The 21,759-nt window shown below is 36.8% G+C and overlaps 2 protein-coding genes across 3 annotated transcripts; one reads left to right on the top strand and one right to left on the bottom strand.

The window, feature by feature from the left end:
• The first annotated feature begins 5,573 nt into the window (after positions 1–5,573).
• On the top strand, positions 5,574–14,565 carry LOC124643147 (chromatin modification-related protein eaf-1-like). Of its 2 annotated transcripts, none has more exons than XM_047182021.1 (7): positions 5,574–5,611; positions 7,258–7,383; positions 7,786–8,013; positions 8,397–9,757; positions 10,864–10,963; positions 13,608–13,687; positions 14,072–14,565. In XM_047182021.1, exons 1-7 carry the CDS (start codon positions 5,606–5,608, stop codon positions 14,139–14,141), a joined length of 1,971 nt encoding a protein of 656 aa, XP_047037977.1. In that variant the 5' UTR covers positions 5,574–5,605; the 3' UTR covers positions 14,142–14,565. The 2 variants fall into 2 exon arrangements, with proteins under 2 accessions (XP_047037977.1, XP_047037976.1); XM_047182020.1 differs by having other exon boundaries at positions 7,783–8,013.
• A 3,715-nt stretch (positions 14,566–18,280) lies between these two features.
• Positions 18,281–21,535, bottom strand: LOC124643139. The gene has a single exon (XM_047182007.1). The coding sequence runs from the start codon at positions 21,533–21,535 to the stop codon at positions 18,281–18,283; it is 3,255 nt and encodes a 1,084-aa protein (XP_047037963.1).
• Between the last annotated feature and the right edge of the window lie 224 nt (positions 21,536–21,759).

The following is a 21,759-nucleotide window of genomic DNA, read 5'->3' as shown; positions in this document are numbered from 1 at the left end:
ATCGGTTCTTAGGCCAAAATTGAACAATGTCCTTTCTCAAAACCCATACAGCGATTTGTCCCGAGCAAAGCAGTTACGCTATTCGACTTCGAGACAAAAATAACCTGATGGGTTTCTATCAGTACTTTGATACATTCCACAAACTTCAGAAAAATCTCCTATTTGGTTATTTCTTAACCAAATATCTAATAAGGTCTTTCTTCACAATACTGCCTACATAGAACCTTACAAAACCTTAAGCCATCATGGAAATTCCTTCACCATCGTCCTTAAAATCTTGACCATCGCAATTCGTACACTTGACGTGGTCATTGATATTCAGATACCGGTACATTGCCAAATGTGGAAACGTTGTGTCCTGTGCATAATAATCAGTATTTACAACTTCATTGAGATCGCAGATAGTCTTGATATTGTTTAAATGATGTACTCTTGGTATATTTATAAAGAAGTTTTGCTATGTAGCTTAGGAAAGCTAACTCTGGTTAGCGAAATCCAAAAGTATAAATAGATTTAATAGACGAGAATTTCCGATTATTTCCCCAATGGTTTACGTTTACAATAGAAGAAGAATGTACGTATATAGGTACTTTGTGTTTCCAAAGATGACTGATCATCTATTGTTTGTTTGTCCCTTTCTGCTCACCCATATGATGATTCATAAATGATGACCTATATTTTTCTATTTACTAACGTGTCCTTAACACGACCACCATTCTTTGTAGTTTTTTTTATATGTCAGCTTTATCAACATCCCAGTGGGGCCACCAGGGCCAAAGCCTGCCGGGGCTGCGGGATTATTGGAAAAAGTTACCGCGGCCCTGGTACACAAAGGGCTCCAGAAGGAACATGGTGGGTTTCAGTAACAGTCTGACACTCCCTCACGCTGCACCCATATTGGGAGGGGTCATTGAATGATTTCCTACACAGAATTGATTTATGAACATCATACCTGTTAACCCGAATAGTATGTATGTACACAAATACACCCTTCACCAGTTTATGTATTTGAAGTTCCTTGCAATGGCACCCGTTGCCCTCAATTGGTATCCCATCCAGTCTTAGAATTTCTGCTTGAATAAACACCATAACAGTTTGACCAACTGGTCGATTTCCCTTTACGGGTGAGGCAAATAACCGTTATGAATGTACTAGCTGTTTACTATGGTTTCACCTATATACTTTATATAACTGTATCAGGATGATTATCATGGCCACCTCCAGGTAGCAATTCACTATTCTCATAAAATTGTTATAATACACCAATTAACTTTGCTCTGATTTCTTACTTTCACTAAAAGACTGATAATTAAGAAATCGTGGTGGCCTAGCGAGTAGAGAAGCAACCTCTCAAGTGTGGGTTCGATTACAAGCCATTCAAGTACCAATACCAGTACAACTTTTCTAAGTATATCTTAGACATCAATGATTGTGTTTCGGAGGGCACGTTAAACGGTAGGTCTCGGCGGAGATTGAACATCTTTGGCAGTCGTTAAAGGTAGTCAGTACCAAGGTACGGTAAGGTAAGGTAGTAATCTAGTAAATCTGACAACAAGTCTTACCAAGGGATATTGGGTTGCCCGGGTAACTGGGTTGAGGAGGTCAGATAGGCAGACGCTCCTTGTAAAACACTGGTACTCCACTGCATCAAGTTAGACTGGTAGCCGACCCCCAACATATTGGGAAAAAAGGCCCGGGAGATGATGAAAATATATTTTATATAGCCAATCTTACACCAAATATTGGTAATACCATGTAAACGGCACCTTTTCTGTTTACAATGCAGGGTGCCCGCCAAATAGTACAATGGATACACTTGGATCAAAGCCAGAACACATTTTAATATTTTCTCTCAACTCAGCTTATATTAAATGAAAATTTAATAAATACGACGGAGGATGTGAGCCCCGGTTTTCGGTTTGTGAATGATGAATCGTTTGAGAAATTTCTACAAGACTTTTTGGATGAAGATATTAAATTTTTTGAGTACGGATTTTCTGTTTTACATTTTTTATTTATAAGTTGTTTGTACGTTGAGTGTTTTTTCATAGGAGATTCTTTATGTTTCTTTGACTGAATTCTTATTGATCTTATTTTGTGTTTGGGATTTGATTTGAGTAGAGTCTTTTGCGTCAGTTCTTCTTCCCAGCAAACATAGGAAGTGGTGAATAGTGGTGACGTTCGAAGAGTGCTGTTTTTCAGCCAATGTTGAATCGATGCTTGTTGACTCGATTAAAATTGGTATATTGTTATTCTTATAAAAACCGGCCAAGAGCGAGTTGGACTCGCGCACGAAGGGTTCCGTACCATTATTAATAAAACGGACAAAAAATCACGTTTGTTGTATGGGGGCCCCCCAAAATATTTATTTGATTCGAGTTTTCAGTATTTGTTGTTATAGCGGCAACAAAAATACATCATCTGTAAAAATTTCAGCTCTCTGACTATCACGGTTCATGAGATACAGCCTGGTGACAGACGGACGGACGGACGGACGGACGGACGGACGGACGGACAGAGGAGCGAAAACAATAGAGTCTTGTTTTAGTATGTATAAAAACTAGTATTTCTATTGCGTAAAACGGCTGAACTGATTCACATAGCGTGTGCGGTGGAAAAGGTTGTAGATTTGATTTTTATCCCCAATGCGTGAAGTAGGTCAATAGAACCTACCCATGGTTACCCATTAACCATGGTAAAGCATGAGCAAGCCTAACTCAGAAATATCAATGGTGCTTCTTCTTTCGTGTCGATGACATGTCTTATAGACTACACTTTGTCAGCCCAGTATGCCGCCACAGCGAGAGCACGGCCGGATGCGCTCATGAGGTCCTGCCCCGAGCAAGTTTCAGGGCACAGTGGACATGCGATGAGGTGGGACATGGTCTGCATAGCAGCCCAATGGTGCTAACACTTGCTCATACCACTTTCTGCAGTAGGTGTAAATAATATAAAGTTAAGTAAACATGTGTCCCAATTTTGTGTTGACCTAAATATCAGAAACTCGTTCTGTCCCCCGGGTTATATAGTGGGAAACTGTATATTTGTAGCTCTTTCAATTATTGAGATGAAATATTTTGATGATGTAGGCAAAAATGAATGGAAGGGAAATCTAAGTTTAGCATTTACCAAACTAGATTGGTTATCTTTCTGAGAAGAGATGCAGATTGTGAATATTTCTTACTAGTTAGGTTCACCTGGTTTTGCTCCCGCCCTAGGAGAACAAATTCCCGCTACTGATTAAAAGCCTATGTATATTATATCCTTTCTCAAGCTCTAGACTATCTGAATACCGAATGATAAATCGGTTCAAAGGTTTTTAAGAAGGCTAACTGACGTCGAGAAGGTAAAATAGTGGAGGTCAAAAATGGATAAGTGACAAGGTTTAAAGGAAGATGTAGCCAAAATTGCATAGATCATAATTTGGGGAATCGAAATTTTTAACCTTATTTAATTTACAGAACATTAAATAAAATTAAGAAAAATAAACTGCACCAATTTGTTTTAAGAGCACTGTTTTTTTTTATAGTATTTACAGTGTTTCTTATAATCCTATCTCATAAATTCAAACTTGCAACTCACAGTAATCACAGCAAACACAATATGACATAAGTAAGTATAAAAACTATGTCAGAACGCGACAGACTTCAAACAGACATACGGAACGTGCTCACAATGGTTAAGGGTTTTTCATAACACCGGCGGAATGCCAAAACGAATGGTGTCAGTAAATGTCTTATTTTGATTATGTTACCTTAGGATATTTTTGATCACAAATTATTTGAATATGGGTTATAAGTTAGAATAAACTCTTAAAGCTTCAGACGGGGGAAAGTTTTTATGCAAGGCTTGTTTTTGGACGCGCTTTTATCAGGAACTTACTGGTCTGAAGGTGTATTGGGTTGCCCGGGTAACTGGGTTGAGGAGGTCAAATAGGGCAGTCGCTCCTTGTAAAACACTGGTACTCAGCTACATCCAGTTAGACTGGAAGCGGACCCCAACATAGTTGGAAAAAAGGCTCGGAGGATGATTACTGGTCTGAACTGGTCTATTTGAAAAAATATTTCAATGTTTTATAATCGAGGAAGGCTGTAGGATGCTTTTTATCAGGATACGGGAATTTCCAAAGGACGCGGTTAAAACCACTTAACGATAGAAGCTGGTAAAAACCGGCCAAGTGCGAGTCGGACTCGCGCACGAAGGGTTCGTACGGAACCCTTCGTGCGCGTCCCATCCAAAGTAATATTCTATAGGTACATGTGTATTTATCGAAATCGAGCAAAAAATCACGTTTGTTGTATAAAATATTTATTTGATTCTAGTTTTCAGTATTTGTTGTTATAGCGGCAACGGAAATACATCATCTGTGAAAATTTCAACTCTCTAACTATCACGGTTCATGAGATACAGCCTGGTGATAGACGGACGGACGGACGGACAGAGGAGAAAACAATAGGGTCCCGTTTTACCCTTTGGGTACGGAACCCTAAAAATGTAGTATTACCAAGTTTGGTGGAAACATTCCAAAGACTAGTATGGGACGGATTTGGGAGATTTTTTCCAGCGGTCATATTGTATGGACTAAAAATAACCCATTGGCACTTATTAAGGACCATGCATCACGTGGTCCTTTTAAGAGCACTAAGGGCTGGCAGTGAGTCATATTTTGTAAGTCAATTGTTTAGGGTTGGCACATTCTCTTTATTATCAAAAAGTAAATAAAATGATATTAGAGGTATTTGTAACCAATGTTAATCTGCAAAAGAGGTAATTATTTCTCGTATAACGTAAAATGGTCTGTACTATTTTTTTCATAATACTTGTAACTGATTTAATTTCTGTGTGTTACCATATTTTTGATCGAAAATATTTTATTTGTAGATAATTACTGGTATAGGTAAGTGACAAAGAACGTTTATCAGTAAGATCAATTAAGAGTTTCCGTGTGATGGGAACTTTATTGTTTATTAATGGGTTTAATAAAAACTCTTTATCATTGTACAGTCAATCAATGGATTAGCATATTTGTTTTGTTAATCTTAGAATTAACAAAATGTTCATAGTTATAATAACTTTACAGAAATCATATCCATACTGATTTACATAAATACGAAAATATCTCTCTATATGTTATGCATATTTTTTTAAAAGAAAATACGCATTTTTTTTCATCCAGGTGAAAAAGGTCTGAAAGTATCTGAGTAAAAACTGGAAGAAGCGGCTAGAAGAAAAAGTGGCTAAAATGTAAGTACTTAGGTAATAAATATTGTCTAATCTCTTATTTCTACATCTTTTTTAATAAATATTTGTTGTTATTTACTAGCGTAATTTATTTGCTAAAAAGAAATTAAGTACCATACATTATATTATTACACATTTTATTACTATACAGTATATCTACATTAAATAATTTTTATTTATCATCCTGTTTAGTTACAAAATTACTCAAGCAAAGCTATAATTTGTTTCAACCACCTTCTATACTGAAAAAGTGGCAGCCCTACAAACTTAAGGTCGGCTGCGCGCGCATCGAATGCCAATACGAAACACTATTGTCTATAAAAGCAATGCGCAGGCGTCGAGTGATGAACGAAAGTCCACGAAAATGAAGGTGATCACACGTTCTTTTTTTAAATGTTTAAAATTTAAATAGTGTTTGTGTGTTTGTGTGCTTGTGTTGGAATTATGGATTTGGTTTTTTGATAGGAATAAGTTGTTTTTTTTTAAATTACATTTTGTTAGGGTTGTCGTGTTATGTTGTGGATTGGTTTTGACGTTTCTTTGAAGTGCAGTTTTTTTTATTAATATTTAATGATTAAATTATTGACCAAACTGTGTAAAAATTACAATTAAAGTTAATTATTTTTAGCAAATGACTAAAATTAAAAAAAAAATGCTTGGCCACGAAAATTCACCGAAAGCCTTGCCAAACAAATAAAACTACTTAGTCACCCCTTTTATTCAAACTTAAAAAATAACAAATTGATTATGTGCCATCAAAATTACCACATTTCAAAACCCCTAGTAGTTAGATTGCATCATATTGTTGTTTGTAAGAACATAAGCTATGTATAGTAATAACGTAATTTCATTCTATACTGTTGCTCAAGTATATGTACGACTAATACATAACTACTATTAACCACTATTTACTCGAGGTAGCCTCTGTCCATGGGGTTTTTCTATGTTATTTAAAAGCAGACATGTATTTCTTTATTGGTGTTGTAGGTTGTTCATGGTTTTGCTTGTTCCCCTAACTAACGTGTAACACTAAAACCCAGTTGCACCCTATATCTATAACGATAACCAACGGAGAATATAAAAATATAATAACTGAAAATATCTCTCGAGATAGTGTCAAAAACTACTGAATAGATTTTCATACAGTTTTCACCAAGAAGCTCACTAAGCTTAAGGAACCTGGAGCGGAGTGGTCAGAAATGTTAAAATTATTATGATGACATTAAGTAATTAGAAATTATCTGATGTTAAGCAAAACATGTTAACTCTGAATGCTAATATCAGATTTCCCATCGGCATTGCTGCTTAGAAAAATTATATCCGTGATCAAAATTTGCGTTTTCAGAATATTATCGTTATTGTTTCCAATTAAATACGCGCCCCTAACAGGGGTTGCGGCCGAGAGGGTCCGATAGAAACCCTTATTAACCTCAGGTTAATCACTGTAACAAGAATTCATTTTGTACGTATTTAAATATTATTGTTAAGATTTTAGTAAGAGGGTAGTATTTAATGTTTTTTTTCTGTTACATATAAGTAATTGTTTCTCGTGGTTTCACCCACGACCTGTTTTTTTCCTGCATCTGGATAAAAATATCTTTATGAAATTCTGATTTATAAGTTATTTCAGAGGTTTGGCTTGTAAGTCTTTGTTTGGTTGAGCGTGATCTTCTGAGGGATCTATATAAGACTTTTTTTTGTGCTTTTACCAGCCCAGTTGACGTGGAAGGCTATAGACTACTTTTAGTCCTCACGGGACTCTATTGAAACTGCTGGCAAAAGAGTGATTTAGCTAATAAAAAAAGAAACATCATCAGTGGCAACATGTGTTACTGAGGAGTTTGTTGCACCACTTCTTCTTCACACAGCAAAAACACATAGGAAGTGGTGAAGGGTGGGCGTTTTGGGGGCTGTCTTTTGTAAATTTTTTGACGTTCAAAAAGTGCTGTTTAGCAGCCAAGTTTCAATAAATGTTTTTAGATTTTATCAATTTATTAATTCTAGTTTTTAATACAGGAGCTGTTGGCTGTGATATCGTTGTTAGTAAGCGGGGCGGTAGCGGAGCCCCCGGCGCCCTACGCGCCGAGCGGGTGGAGGCCTGACGGACCTGCCTTCGTGTTGCCTCAGAGAGGACAAGAACAGGTAGGTTTCATTTAAAGTCGAAGTCATTAAAAGTCAACAGGCTTTTTCAGGGTCTTATAATAAGTCAGATGAAAATTGCTATATAAGCTGAGTCAGTTTTGTGCTGTTTAATGATGGTATGTGATTTCGAAAAAACAAGGTTAATAAATTTAAAAAAATCCTGAGTCCAAGCCAGTTAATTTTGTAACTTGCTTTAACTGCTATGTACCACCACTAAAAATTTACACTAAATAAAAAGCAGCAAAAGACTGATTCGATTTCACGACCCAAAAGCTTTTTTACATTTTTAGTCCAAAATAATTGGTTCATCACAGATATAATCAATTTCCCTTGAACAAAAAAATAACTGTCCCGAATTTCATATTCTATGTACACCACTAACTTAATCCTCATTTCCAGCAGCCATCACAATACCTTCCACCGGCAGGCCTACCTTTAGACCCTCGGAACCCAAACACCAACGTGGAATACGGAACTCCTCAAGAGGAAGACGTATCAGTCCAGGGTCTACCTCCTCAGAGGGAGGAGGTGCCTTTCTTCCAAAGGTCACCGGTGAACGGCAGGCAGAACGTTGGACAGGCTTTCAATTCTGATCTGCAGAATCTGGATCAAGGATTGAGGCAGACTCAGGTAAATGTGGAAAGACGACTTTTTTCTTTCACTTGTAGTGAAAGAAAAAAAATATCGTTACCCGAAGACAAAGTATTTATTATTTGTAAAACATAGGTAAAAGTAACATGTAAATACCCATAATATTGTAAGTGCGAAAGCAACTAGGTCTCGCTTTCACATCAAAACCACTGAATCAATTAAATGAGTAGTCTAGAGCCAGAGCCAGGACATGTGTAATTTTAGATCCATCTGCGGAAATGTATTCCCTCGAGACGCGGGTGAAACCACGAGGCACAGCTTACGGTTAAAACGATAAAAATAATGGATGACATAATAGCAAAATCTTATGTAATAGTGACATAATCAGGATCTTCTGATAACAAACTAATATTTATTCACAGTACCAAGAACAACAGCAACGCTACCGCGAATTCGAAAGACAGCGACAAAGAGACGTCCAGCTCGCTGCAAACCGGCTCCCCAAACCCCAGATCCCTGCCCAATTCGCCCCCAGAACCACTTCGACAACCGAAGCACCAACTACCGAAGCTACCACACCAGTAACCACTACAGAACTAAATTTAAATGAAGGAGAAACCTTGGATGATGATGAAAAAGACCCTAAAGTTTCAGTAGAAAAACAAAAGATTCAAGAGTATCCAGGAGAACTGTTCTTAAGTTCTCTAGCTCAGTTACAATTGCAGCCACAATTTGTTCCTTTACAGCAGTTTGGTCAGCTAAGATCACCTCTGTATTTGCAACCTGTTCAGTCACAAAAGCAAGTCGCTGGGTTTGATGCTCAGACCCATTTCGCTGCTTTACCTTCGATTATAGCTCAGCAGCAACTGCAGCAGCAGAAAGTTGAGCAAGGTTTCCAAAGTCCTGCTTTGTTGGTAGCTCCTCAACCTCAGCCTCAGATTCAACCTGTGACTGCTTATCAACAGCCGCAATTCCAAGCAGAGCCAGTTTCAGTGCAACCAGCTCAGGCAGTACAGCCTCAGGGTTTCTATGGACAGCCTAATGCTGAACCAGTTCCTCAATACCAAACTGTGAATGCTTTCCCTCAGCAACAATTACAACCTGTTCCACAGTTTACCACACAACCAGTAGTGTTACAGCCTCAGAGTGTCAACCAACTGCAACCAGCTCAATTCCAGCCTCAACCTCAAGAAGTAGATCAGTACCAACCCCAGACGGTTCAGTTCCAACCTCAGCCACAACAACCCAATCAGTATCAACCTGCGACTGTCCAATTTCAACCTCAACCAGCTCAATTTCAGCCTCAACCAGCGCAGTTTCAGCCTCAAGCAGCTCAGTTCCAACCCCAGCCAGCGCAATTCCAGCCCCAGCCGGCTCCATTCCAGCCCCAGCCAGGCCAATTCCAGCCCCAATCTGACCAAGAAAGTCGAGACGTCGAATCAAACGACCAGCCCCAGTTATATCAGCAACCATTCGTTGTCCCAGCTAACCAATACCAAGCTCAATTTCAACCCCAACCTGGTTACATTCAAGCCCAGCTTATAAACTACCCTGGGCAAGATTTAGCGCAATTACAACAACAACAGCAAGCGCAGTTATTTCAGCAACAAGCGCAATTTGAGCAACAAACTCAATTCCAGAATAAAGGCCAAAGTCCAGATGCTCTCCAAAGTGGTCTAGATGTAAACCAGCAAGGGAATGACCTGGATGAACCCCAGGATCAAGAAGACAGCCAGGATGAAGGGAGAACAGCCACAGCAGTCGCCACGGCCTTTGGAGCAAGGTTAGTCGAAGTTCCTTTAGAATCCTAATGTGGGTAATAGTGCATGCAGACATGCGATTGTCGTGAAGGTCGGGTATCTGTGTCGCGTTTTGTAGTTTTGTCGCAATCGAAGGCTGTGATGTGGATTGAATTGGTAATTTTATTTGGTGATTATTTTATGGAGAGTGTTGAGGATAATGTTCTGAGACGTTTTATAAGTAGAATAAACAGTACTGAATAAATAACAGGAGTGAGTAGTTTAAATGTGAACGAATGTGATATTTTTCTAATCAAAATGTTTTATTAGGTGTCATTTCATTTGGTGAAGAATATTTTCAGTTAGTTCGAACTCTTATAAATTATCATATTATTTTAAGTTTTATCACATCCAATTTTCGTCTTTTATTTCATTAGTTATGTTAGTTGTGGGTACAAATCTTTTAAGCATTTTCTTTTACATTTTCGTTCACAAAACACAAAACGCGTTTACGCGTTTCAAAATCGCAAAGTGTGTGCTTTACCTTACGTCCGACGCACGTACGACTGCAAATGTAAATGTTCTCGTAACAATAGACATTGCCCTGTTTGAGGGTGCATACTGATGTATTTTAATGTAATACGTCTTATATGCGACTTTCGTGACGATAGTAGGCTGTTTATACTGCGTTGGCAATTGTTTGTGGCTTGGGGTAGGTTAGTCATCATCACAGTCTATTAATATTAGTAGGTGCTTATAATCATCATCATCTGCTTAGCCATTTCCAGTCTATCCGGACTCAGTACCAGTGATTTACCTATATGTAACGTCTGCCTATCTGACATGGTTTCAAAGTCAAAACATTTATTTCATTTAGGATTTTAAAAGCACTTATACATGTCTAAAATAGAAATAAGGTTAAATTCTGGTTACCTGGTGGTTATCTGGACAACCCAACACCCTTAGCTTAAAACGGACCGAACGAACATATACCTACTATAAATCACAATTGTCAAAGTAGACAGACGTTTTAAGAAAAACCGACGTTTACGTTTTCGGTGAACTCGCAATTTAAACAAACATTAACTACGGAGTTAAACTATTTAGTTATCTTATCTTAAATAACCTAATTATTATTATTTATAACCAGGACTCAGCCCCGTGTTCAACCACAATATGGCTCCCCCTACCCCGTGCCGAGAGTGCAAGCGGCGCCAGGATCCATCACTACTACCGAATCGACTGTAGAGGTATGTAATATTATCTGCCTAGCCTTTTCCTTATGTTAGGCTAGTTGTTATGTACCAGTGTTATAAATTCAACGACAGCCTACCTGACATCCTTATTCCATTTATAGTCCCCAGGCCGGCGAACAAAATTTTTTTTGATACATATACATTTAAGACTTTGTGAGTGTCTTCTTTACGATGAGTCCGACAAACTTTTTGAATGCGCAAAGTTTGGTGCCGCTGCGTTTTTTAATGCTTGACTCCTGAAATTGTCGATATGACGGCACTATGGCTCTTCGTACATACACGTTTCATTTTTTGAGATTCGTTTAATAAAGTTAACTAGAGAATGGTGGTCAACTTGTCCGATAAAGATCGTGCTGCGTTTGGAGTGTCCACCATCCTGAAAATGTCGGTATGACGTCACTACGACTCTTCGTACATACACGTTTCATTTTTTGAGGTTTGTTTAATAAAGTTAACTAGAAAATTGTGGTCAACTTGTCCGATAAAGATCATGCTGCGTTTGTAGTGTCCACCATCCGAAACATGTCGATATGACGTCACTGTGTCTCCCCATACATACATGTCGGTCAAATACAACAATGATAGATAATACTATTCTTATTGCAAATATCGACTTGTCCGACAAATGTAGTGAGGCAAATAGTCAGTTCGACAAGAAAATGAGAAAAAAATATTACAATCGGAAGAAGTTTATTCTTTTTGTCAATTTCTGACTTAAATATTCACGTGCATTATTTAAGTATATTAAATTGGCATACTACTTACCAATTTTAATTACTATTTTAGAAAAACTAGCCTGACTAAGACGTATTGTTGATAGTTTATATTATGTTAAGGAATAATATCCCACATCTATTAATGGACTATATATCAATCAAAAGGTCTTTTTAAGTGCAACATTTTGTCTCAACATACCACTTATCAATTCTTAGTATTTTAGAAGATATAGCCCAAATAAGGCGTATTATCGATAGGTTTTACTATGTTAGGGAATAATGTCCCACCTCTAGGTATGAACCATATGTCAATCGAAAGATCTTTTTAAGCGCTATATTCCGTCTTAACATACCACTTACCGATTCTTAGTATTTTGGAAGACATAACTGACCTAAGGCATATTATTGATACTTTACATTGTGTTAAGGAATAACATCTCACTTGAAGTTATGAGCCATATTTCAATCAAAAGATCTTTTTAAGCGCAAGGTTGTATTAGCATAACTCCGAAAAATTGTTAGTACTTTAAAAGCTAGAGCTTTTCTAAGAATATATTATCGGTAGGTTCTGTCAAGCTAATCCATTACTTCTTTAGTAACAAATTATATATTATTTGAAAAACCTTTCCAAATGAAACATTTCGTGTTAACATACTTCCGACAAATTGTTAGTAGTTTAGAAGCTAGAGCTTATTTAAAATTATAATTATTGATAGATGTTTTCAATTAAATAAATCCCATCTCTAGTAATGAGTTATACATCATTCAAAAGACGTTTTTAAATGCAACATTTCATATTAAAAAAACTTCGGCGAATTGTTAGTATTTCAGAAGCTAGAGCTTATATAAGATTATTTTATCGATAGGTGTTTTCAAGTTAATAAATCCCTCCTGTAGTAATGATACATATATCATTCGAAACGACTTTCTAAATGCAACATTTACTATTAACATACTTCACACCAATTGTCAGTACTTTATACCAAATCTTAAAATATATCTATATTTTCCGGACGGTGGACACTCCATATGCAGCATGATCTTTGTCGGACAAGCTTACCATAATTTTCTAGTTAACTTTATTAAACAAATCTCAAAAAATGAAACAGATATGTACGAAGAGTCGTAGTGACGTCATACCGACATTTTCAGGATGGTGGACACTCCAAACGCAGCACGATCTTTATCGGACAAGTTGACCACCATTTTCTAGTTAACTTTGTTAAACGAATCTCAAAAAATGAAACAGGTATGTACGAAGAGTCATAGTGACGTCATATCGACATTTTCAGGATGGTGGACACTCCAAACGCAGCACGATCTTTATCGGACAAGTTGACCACCATTCTCTAGTTAACTTTATTAAACGATTCTCAAAAGATGAAACGTGTATGTACGAAGAGCCATAGTGACGTCATATCGACAATTTCAGGAGTCAAGCATTAAAAAACGCAGCGGCACCAAAATTTGCGCATCCGAAAAGTTTGTCGGACTCATCGTAAGGAAGGCACTCACAAAGTCTTAAATGTATATGTATCAAAAAAAAATTTGTTCGCCGGCCTGGGGACTATTACCTGGGCAACCCAATACCCCTTAGTGAGATGGGTTGTCAGACTTTCAAACCCCAGTGGGGGCCACCAGGGCCAAAGTCTGCCGGGGCTGCGAGATTTTTCGATAGTTACCGCGGCCCTGGTACATAGAGGGCTTAAGAAGGAACATGATGGGAGCCTTTCTAGCCTACCCGTAACGACTGCCAGACGAAATACAGAGAAAGTCTCACATTACTAAACGTACTTTTACTGTCAAGTTTCATCAAAATCCATCTAGTGTTTTTGCGTGAAAGAGGCACAAGCATCCGTACAGACATACAAACTTTCGCGTTAATAATATTAATAGGCATATATTATATTTCATTTTGCCAGGATGTGACTGATGATGGGCCAGTGGTAGCTCAGGCTGTGGCCATTGCTGATGGCAACAGGAAGAAGAGCGCTAAGCTAAGGTAAGCGACAGTTACACTTACGTGCAATAAATATGGGTTAGTTATAAAAGTATTCAAAAAATGTTTATGATATACAACACAACACGTTTAAGATCAAGCATATATCTAGTTAACATTTTTTAAATTGGTTAAAATACTTTTTGAGAATACAATGGTTTTTTAGAGCATGTAGTGCATGCACAAATGAATTTGCATCCTATGAGAACTTTTCCCGTGCATCTTGATAAAAAGCTTATTTCCTTACTCGATGAGTGCGCTATCAAACATTGAATATTTTTTTCAAATTCAACGCATAGTTATTGAGAAATAAGCGATCAAACAAACTCTTCAATTTTACAAAATGACTACATATCGATTTTAATTTAAAATTATCATCATTTTCAGGAGTCGTCGCGTCCGTCCGGTTTTCACATTGGACAGATCAGGACACTTGGTATTGGCACAAGGACAATGAACAAACCGACAGCAATACAATAGACATTAAGATACCATTGTAATTTTTGACAGAACTTTGATAATATCATAATTGCTTGGCCATTGGAAAGTTAAATATTGAATTGAAAAGTCAAACCGTCTATTCGCAACTTCTATTACATTATGGGAACATTTTGTCTCTTTCTGATAATATTGTTTCATTTTATATCACGCTTTTATTAATTCGCTTTATCATTGTGTACATTTTTTTGCCAGCGAGTGTACAGTTTATTTCAAATTAGTTTCTGGATTCGATTCAGTTTAGAATCGACGTAAAAATATGAATTTAACCACTCTAAGAGTGAGTTACATCATTTAATTTTAGTAATAACTAGCCGTGAAAATGTCGTCCATTGGTCAAATCGGTTAGACATTTGAAAATGGTTCGGTTATAGTTATAGTTAAACTAGCTTCCGCCAGCGGCTTCACCCGCGTGGTATGTTGATAAAAAGTAGCCTATGTGTTAATCCAGGGTATCACCTATCTACATACCAAATTTCAATCAAATCGGTCCAGCCGTTTTTGCGTGATTGAATAACAAACATACATCCATACATTCTCACAAACATTCACGTTTATAATATATGTAGGATGTAGGATGTAGGATAGTGCAACTTACCGTAAAACTGCCCATAAAATTGTTATATGTAATATATGATGTTTTTTCTTACGAAAACAGGTGATCTAACTAACTTGTACATGCATATAGTCTTTGTATGTCTCGGCGACTCGGCCACTACTGAGCGCTCCCGAGCTTAGGCCGTATACAGAAAGAAGGCTGGAAACTTGTAAGCGAGTGCTCATATTTATATTTTCCTGCGCGAGTTACCAGCGCTGTCAAGCGCCGATAAGCGCTTATAAGTTTCCAGCTTCTTCCAGCTTTCTTTCTGTATACGGCCTTACGCATTCAATGACTATGTATATGTATAATTAATTGCACACACAGATATGGCTCACCCGTTGTCGTGGGATAAAAGATCATTCACAATTTCTAGGGAAACATGATTTTAATTAGTCCGTTTGGTAAATTGAATCAAGAATTTTCAAGCAGATGTTAAAGTTCTGTTAGAAATTGCTTATTGATTATTTATTACCCGAATTAGTATTATTTAAACATTTTGTTACCTGCATATTTTATTTAATGTAATAACAGAAAACAGGATATTCAAACTATGTAAATATGAAATATTTAATTTATTTTGCGTTGCGACAGAAAAGTCACGGATATGTTTAAAATAAAAAATATTATTTATTTTAAATGTTGAATTATTTAATCACACGTGGTACCAGCTGCAATCTAGAGGGAACTGTTTTTACCGGATAAAATGTAGCTTCCCTCGATAAATGGGCTATCAAATACTGAAATATATTTTCAAATCACACCAGCAGTTCCTAAGATTGGCGTGTTGAAAGAAATAACCTGTTCAGCTTTATTTTATTTACATAGATTTTTGAATGTGATCTGTATTGCGTATTAATGTTAAAATAATTTCATAAATAGCGTCGCCCGAAAAAAGTCACAACCTCAGCAACTGAAAGGTTAACCAATAAAACTCAAAAATCACTCACCAAAATTACATAGGTTTCATTATAATTAGAAGAATTCCGTAAAGACATAACAGTACAACGAAAAAGGTAGGCACACTCGTGAGTATGAACAAATTCTCTCTGATAAACGTCAATGTCCCGGACAACAGGATCTTGTGAGCTAATCCCTGTTCTCTGCGGATCTCAGCTGTGGCCGTCGAAACAGTCACCGTATCTCCTCTCCCTACTTCTAATATAGTACTATCAACGACCGTTGTAGGCGTCTTCAAAATCTCATAATAATCTTTTATAAGCTGCGGTTTCATTAACTTCTTTAATGACATTGTGGAAGTCGGTATCAGTTGCTGCCCATCTACACTCAAATGGTGCATTAGCTGATCTATAACGTGGTTATGCACCAAATCGCACTGCACGTATGTACTTGTATCTTGTTTAAGATGGTCTTCTACTACGAATACTTCTTTGTGTGACATCACCGGGATCGGTCTTTCGTGCGTGGTTGGCACAGGTGTCGTTTGCAATAGTCGGGTTTCTAATTTTGGTACTCTATATTCTTGCTGATTGAAGATTGCTAGAGAAGCTTTTACGTCCTTAGCAATCTTGTCAGCTAAAGTAGTCTCCAATCTCTGAACAGCTAAATCTAATACCAAAGTCAGTCGCTCCCACATCTCGCCCAAGTCTGTGGGATATTTATTTCTGACTTCATCAGCGCCTGTTCTTCTCGGAGGTCTGTCTGCGTCTTTAAGTTTAGTTTTTATGGGTACTTCGTTTGGTATGGGAAGTTTCTGAGGGCTCATCACCTTGTCTACTTCATAAGGCTTTCTTAGAATGGTTAAGTTATTTTTAAAATCTTCAGGAAGATCGTCACCTTTGTTATTTGGGATTATTGTAAAGCTTAATGGTTTCTTATCCGTTATTGAGACATCGTTCAATTCATTTTCGAAGTTTGCCCCGGAGCTAGTTGAAGGTGTTATTCCTGGATATAATCCAAGATTAATCACTTTGTCTAACAAACTTGGTAGGTTATTAATTTGGGTAGCAAATTCATCTTTCTTGAGTGGTTGTTCAATTTCAGTCCGTAACGTTGTATCTGAGTTAGATGTAAAAGTGAAGCCAGAGTTGATACTTGATTTATTGAAATCGGAACTTGTTCGAGCGATAACAAAAGTATCGTCCTCACTAGACATTATGCCAACCATATTTTTGCTGTCTATTGTGTGGGATTCTTTTCCGAATTCTTTTTTATTGTTGTTAATCGGGGTGAGGTCATTTAGATCCATCGGAGGGAGTTCATCGTACTTAATTTTGAAGTACTTGGGTTCTTCTTCAGAAGGTGTTTCCGACGTAAGTTCGGTATTGTTCGCAAAAAATGTTTCTTGGCTGGTTAAATTTACTTTTTGCATAAATGTCTCGTGAATACTTGGGGTGATAACATCTGGATTGTTTTTTGGCTTTGCTGAGTTAAAAGCCACTGCGACAGCAATATTGACTATATCAGTTTTATAAGGTGTAATATCTGAAGATACTTGTATTACTGAATTTGCAGTTTTTATGCTGTAAAAGTCATCATTTCTTGATGATGTTGATGAGCCTTTGCGTACTAAGGTATTCTGACTTGTGTGACTTACGAAAGATTTTTTGGTAGTTGAGGGTGAAGAACTAAGGGAGCCGTCGTCGAAGTCATTAATGCTCGTACCATCAGAAAAGGAAATTCGACCGGCTTCGTCAAGCAGGTTTTCTTTCGCTAGTACTTTTTTCAGAACTCGCGATCTAGAAACCACTTTTGATAAAACGTTGGAACAAATCTGTTTCTGGATTTGTTCAGCATTTGGTGAATTCATTTTTGTTTTTTCATAATACTTTTCAAGCCTTCTAGAGATGTTATTTTTAGGATTTTTATATTTGAAATGTACATTCTTGAACTTGATGACACGTTTGTTTTTCCTGGGTTTCTTCCTGGTAAATTTGTTGTTTTCTTTACTTTTTTTTATATGTTTTGATGCATTGAATATTATTTCGGGCTGTTCGTCCGCTATCCTATTATCCAGCAAAAAGTAGCTGCTTATTTGAGGGGACTTCTTTTCTACATCGCCACATTGGTTTTCATCTATAATATCAATCTTTACTTCACTGATCGTTGCTATGTCATGAGAACGTTTTTCAGTCGGAGTTATGGTAAACGTGTTTGATGAATTGATGGAACCACAAGGTGAGATTGATCTGATACTTGGTGTACCAGTTTCGAAACTTCGCTTTTTAGGTATTTGCTGATTTGTTGGTGGATCATCATGACTTTCCTGAACAGCAAACGCTACAACATACGTGGGCATTCTCTTAGGGTATCTCGTTGCTGATTTTGGTCTTTTTCCCTTTTTCATGATTGATTCTTTAGTTGTTTCCATTTAGATTCAAAATTACTCCTGTCACCTGAGAAAAAAAATACAAAATAAGATGCACATGTATTTTTTCTGGCAAAAAGGCCTTCAAGGTAATGTTGAAGAAAAACAAAGCATGGATTATAATTTTATTTAGAAAGTAAAAACAAATATAAATAAAAACAACAACACCGCGTTAAAATCCTAAATCAGCAAGTTTAACATAAAAGAGTGAAGACTGGTTCCGCCGCGGAATGGGTCTGGTTGTCGCTCTCTCCGGTCCTTGTCGGCCGACGACCCTCACTTCGTCGGGGTAATTCATATTCTTTTTTAACACGAATACGTATAGCAAAATTAATATGATTAAGATAGGTATCCACATTAATAAACAGTACACACAACCTTCACCGAAGCCCATTCCTTTGCGCACTTTCTTACATTTTTGCTTGGTCATGTCACAACACACACTTATGTTGTTTTCTTCATCCAAATAATTCCGTTTCTCTTTCACCTTTTCATGCGGTTTTTCTTGAGGAATGGACATCGTAGAAGAGTAACCAAAATTTAGACTCTCTGGTTTCAACATGGTTATATTATTAGGATCCGAATCTGCGTCACTAGTCATTCTACACACACATGATGATAAACTCTTTTCTACTTTCTTTTTTTTTTTCTTTGGTTTCTCTTGCTTTTCTGGCTTCTCTTGCGGCTCCGAATCTGCAGACATAGAAGCCAATCTACACACACATGATGATAAACTCTTTTCGACTTTCTTTTTTTTCTTTTTTTTAGCGGGAGGAGGAGTTTCTTTCTTCTTCACACAACACCTGTCGACCTTCCTTTTCCTACAGAACCAATTTTTAAAAGTGCTTTTTGAACTTTCTGAACTTGAAGATGGAGCTGGATGCACACTACAGACACGACATTGGGTACATTTCTGATATCCATCACAGTACATGGCTATTAGTTTTCGCCCATGTATTTGATCTGATGTCATTTCAAATAAAGATCTTGATTTAGGTAAACAACACGTTAAAGCTTCGTCAGCATGCATCAGCTTGTATTCGTTAAACTCATTACCTTTAGATGTCATGTCCGTCACTCTGAGTATAGACTCGCTATCAATAATACGGTACGAAGTGCTTTTCTTGGCGAGTCTATTGTAAAACTCAAAATTGTCTTTCTTTTTTGGTTCTTTAGATATCTTCAAGCCCGATAGCAGTTTCTGTTTCTCGTTAAACTCTCTGGAATATTGTACAGCTATGGATGGATTTTTTTGATTAGCTGTTTCTGCTTTTGGACTGGATATGAAAATGTTGCTTTCGTTTCCCGAAATGTTGGTTTGTTGAGCATTTGACTTATTCGAGTCTCTTTTCACCTGCTCACTTACAAATTTTTCAGCTGCTGCAGCCAAATCTTTTATAACTGATCGAAGCTCACTAATCTCTTGCACTATCTCTAGTTCACTTGTTAAAGTACCTTGTTCTATAACACTGTTATGTTTAGAAACTGTGTCTAGTTTTTCTCTTGGATTCTCATTGAAAATGTATTTAGTTTGACTAACTGCGCCATCAAGTAGGGGAATGATTTCAGGAACGTAGTTACATGAACTGTTTTCTGTTGGATCTTTTAAAGATTCTTCATCTATTTGTACCGGTGCACATTCTTGAGTAGGTCGCACATTGTACAGGAGAGTAGGGCCACCCATAGTATCATGAATACCAGAAGCTTCGTTACTAATATTTGTACATACATCTTTGGTCCTATTTTCAAATATCGGGAATACATTTATGCGAACATCTAGTTTGATATTTTTGTTTCCATTGTAATCTTCAAAATACTGGATAATATTTTGACAATGTTTCATGAATTCTTTGCCTTGAGACATTTGATCATTTGCTTTCTTGTAGAGAAACGTAAATTGTTTGTTGTGAATATTTTGGTATTTGGGTGTTTTAAAATTCGAGGTCAATTTATTTGGTGTACGCTTCTTCCGTTTGTTAATTTTACCTTTGTCTGAAATTTTCTTATAGCTCTTACTAATTTTGAGATTTTCTTCTTTAGTAATTTTCATAGTTTTGGAATTTTTCGGAGTAGGATATTTAACTTTTTGATCTACAAAATCAATAGTAACGATGGGTTCGCTTTGATCACCCTCATACAGGCATTTACCATTCTTTATTTTAACGTATCCATCTTTTGTCTTTTCAGATCTAGCTTTATTTATTAATTCATTCGAATTTTTTTCAGTCATGGTGCAATTATCATTTCTAGTGTCATATTGAATATTTTTATCAAGTGTACTTGTTATAACAGGATCATTGTAGTAAAGGCTTTTCAAAACGCTCGGCATATCATCTAAATGATGTTTAGTAATCTCAATGTTATTAATCTTGGAGTGTTCATTATTTGTAGTACTTGAAATATCTGTAGCGCTTTTATAAAAAGGCTTTGGAAAAAATACAATATGACGCTTTTTCTTCTTTACATTCATATCGTAATTGCATCTTTTCGTCAATGATTTAGTAGATATCGCCACTAAATCGTAGCTCGATGAATCTATTAGTTTATTTGACTTATCAATGGAAAGAATTATATTCTTATGTTTGATTTTCTTCATCTTGTACCAAGAGCCGTGCTCATCTTTCTTTTCTTCCATTCCCCTTTTATGGAAACTTCTTGGAATACTCAAAGTAGAGATAATTCTGATATCTTTGTATTGTAAAGGGAGAGTGAGGGATGACGACTTTTCACTGATGTTACTGGAAGATCCAACTTTTACATTACGTGAATGTTTGCAATATTGACGAGTAATGGACGCGGTCGAAACCTTTTTGTTTTTAACTTCTTGGTTGGTAGCTTCCCTGTGCAGGACATATGTAGATCCCGAAGATGATCCTAAATTCCCTTTTTGATCTAACTTCTGCATTAAATTATCCAACACTGTATCTATTTTCTGTTTTGTATCTTTATTCTCTAGCAAATGTTTTTGAATCCATTGGTTAATGAGATCTTTAAGATTATCTAGCATTACTGATGCTAGATCTAGAGGTGGATTACTTTTATTATCAGTATCATTATCACCACAGGCACTCATATCTGGGAACTCTTCTATAGTTTCCACTTCTGTGTCGACTACTGTGGAGTATTTGGACTTGGCGGAGCCGTCTTGTGTGGACAATTTGTTCTTCTTACCTCTGTAGTACCTGCGCATTATACAAAAGTCTGTTTCAACACTCAAATCCCTTTTAAGTTTGCCTCTGTCCGTGTAGTAATTGTGATTGTTCTCTAAGTTCTTCTTGATGAGTAGCATACCGCTTCTAGAAAATAGCTGTGATGTCGCCGAACCAGTTCTTGAGTGTACGAACATGGTTGCGTTTGACTTTTTGAATAGAACTTTCGTTTCTCCATCTTTGTCTTTGCGCTTAGATTCAGAGGGCCTTTTACCCATCTCAAATGTCTTCTCTCCTCTTCTGTAACCAAAAATATTTGTATTCTATTCATCGTTGTCATTTTCTTTAGCTATGTTTGTGTGTGTGATTGTTTGTTTCTCGCAATACGTCTTTTCGTCACTATTGCCTTAATTATTAGTATCTCAACTTTAATTCACTAATAGTACTATGAAAACGCGTTATAATAAGTAATTGTCGTAATTATTAGATTGGAAACCAAAAA

The sequence above is a fragment of the Helicoverpa zea genome, chromosome 26, assembly GCF_022581195.2.
Source record: "Helicoverpa zea isolate HzStark_Cry1AcR chromosome 26, ilHelZeax1.1, whole genome shotgun sequence".
NCBI classification, from domain to species: Eukaryota; Metazoa; Arthropoda; class Insecta; order Lepidoptera; family Noctuidae; genus Helicoverpa; species Helicoverpa zea.
This window is presented reverse-complemented; position numbering and strand designations above follow the sequence as displayed.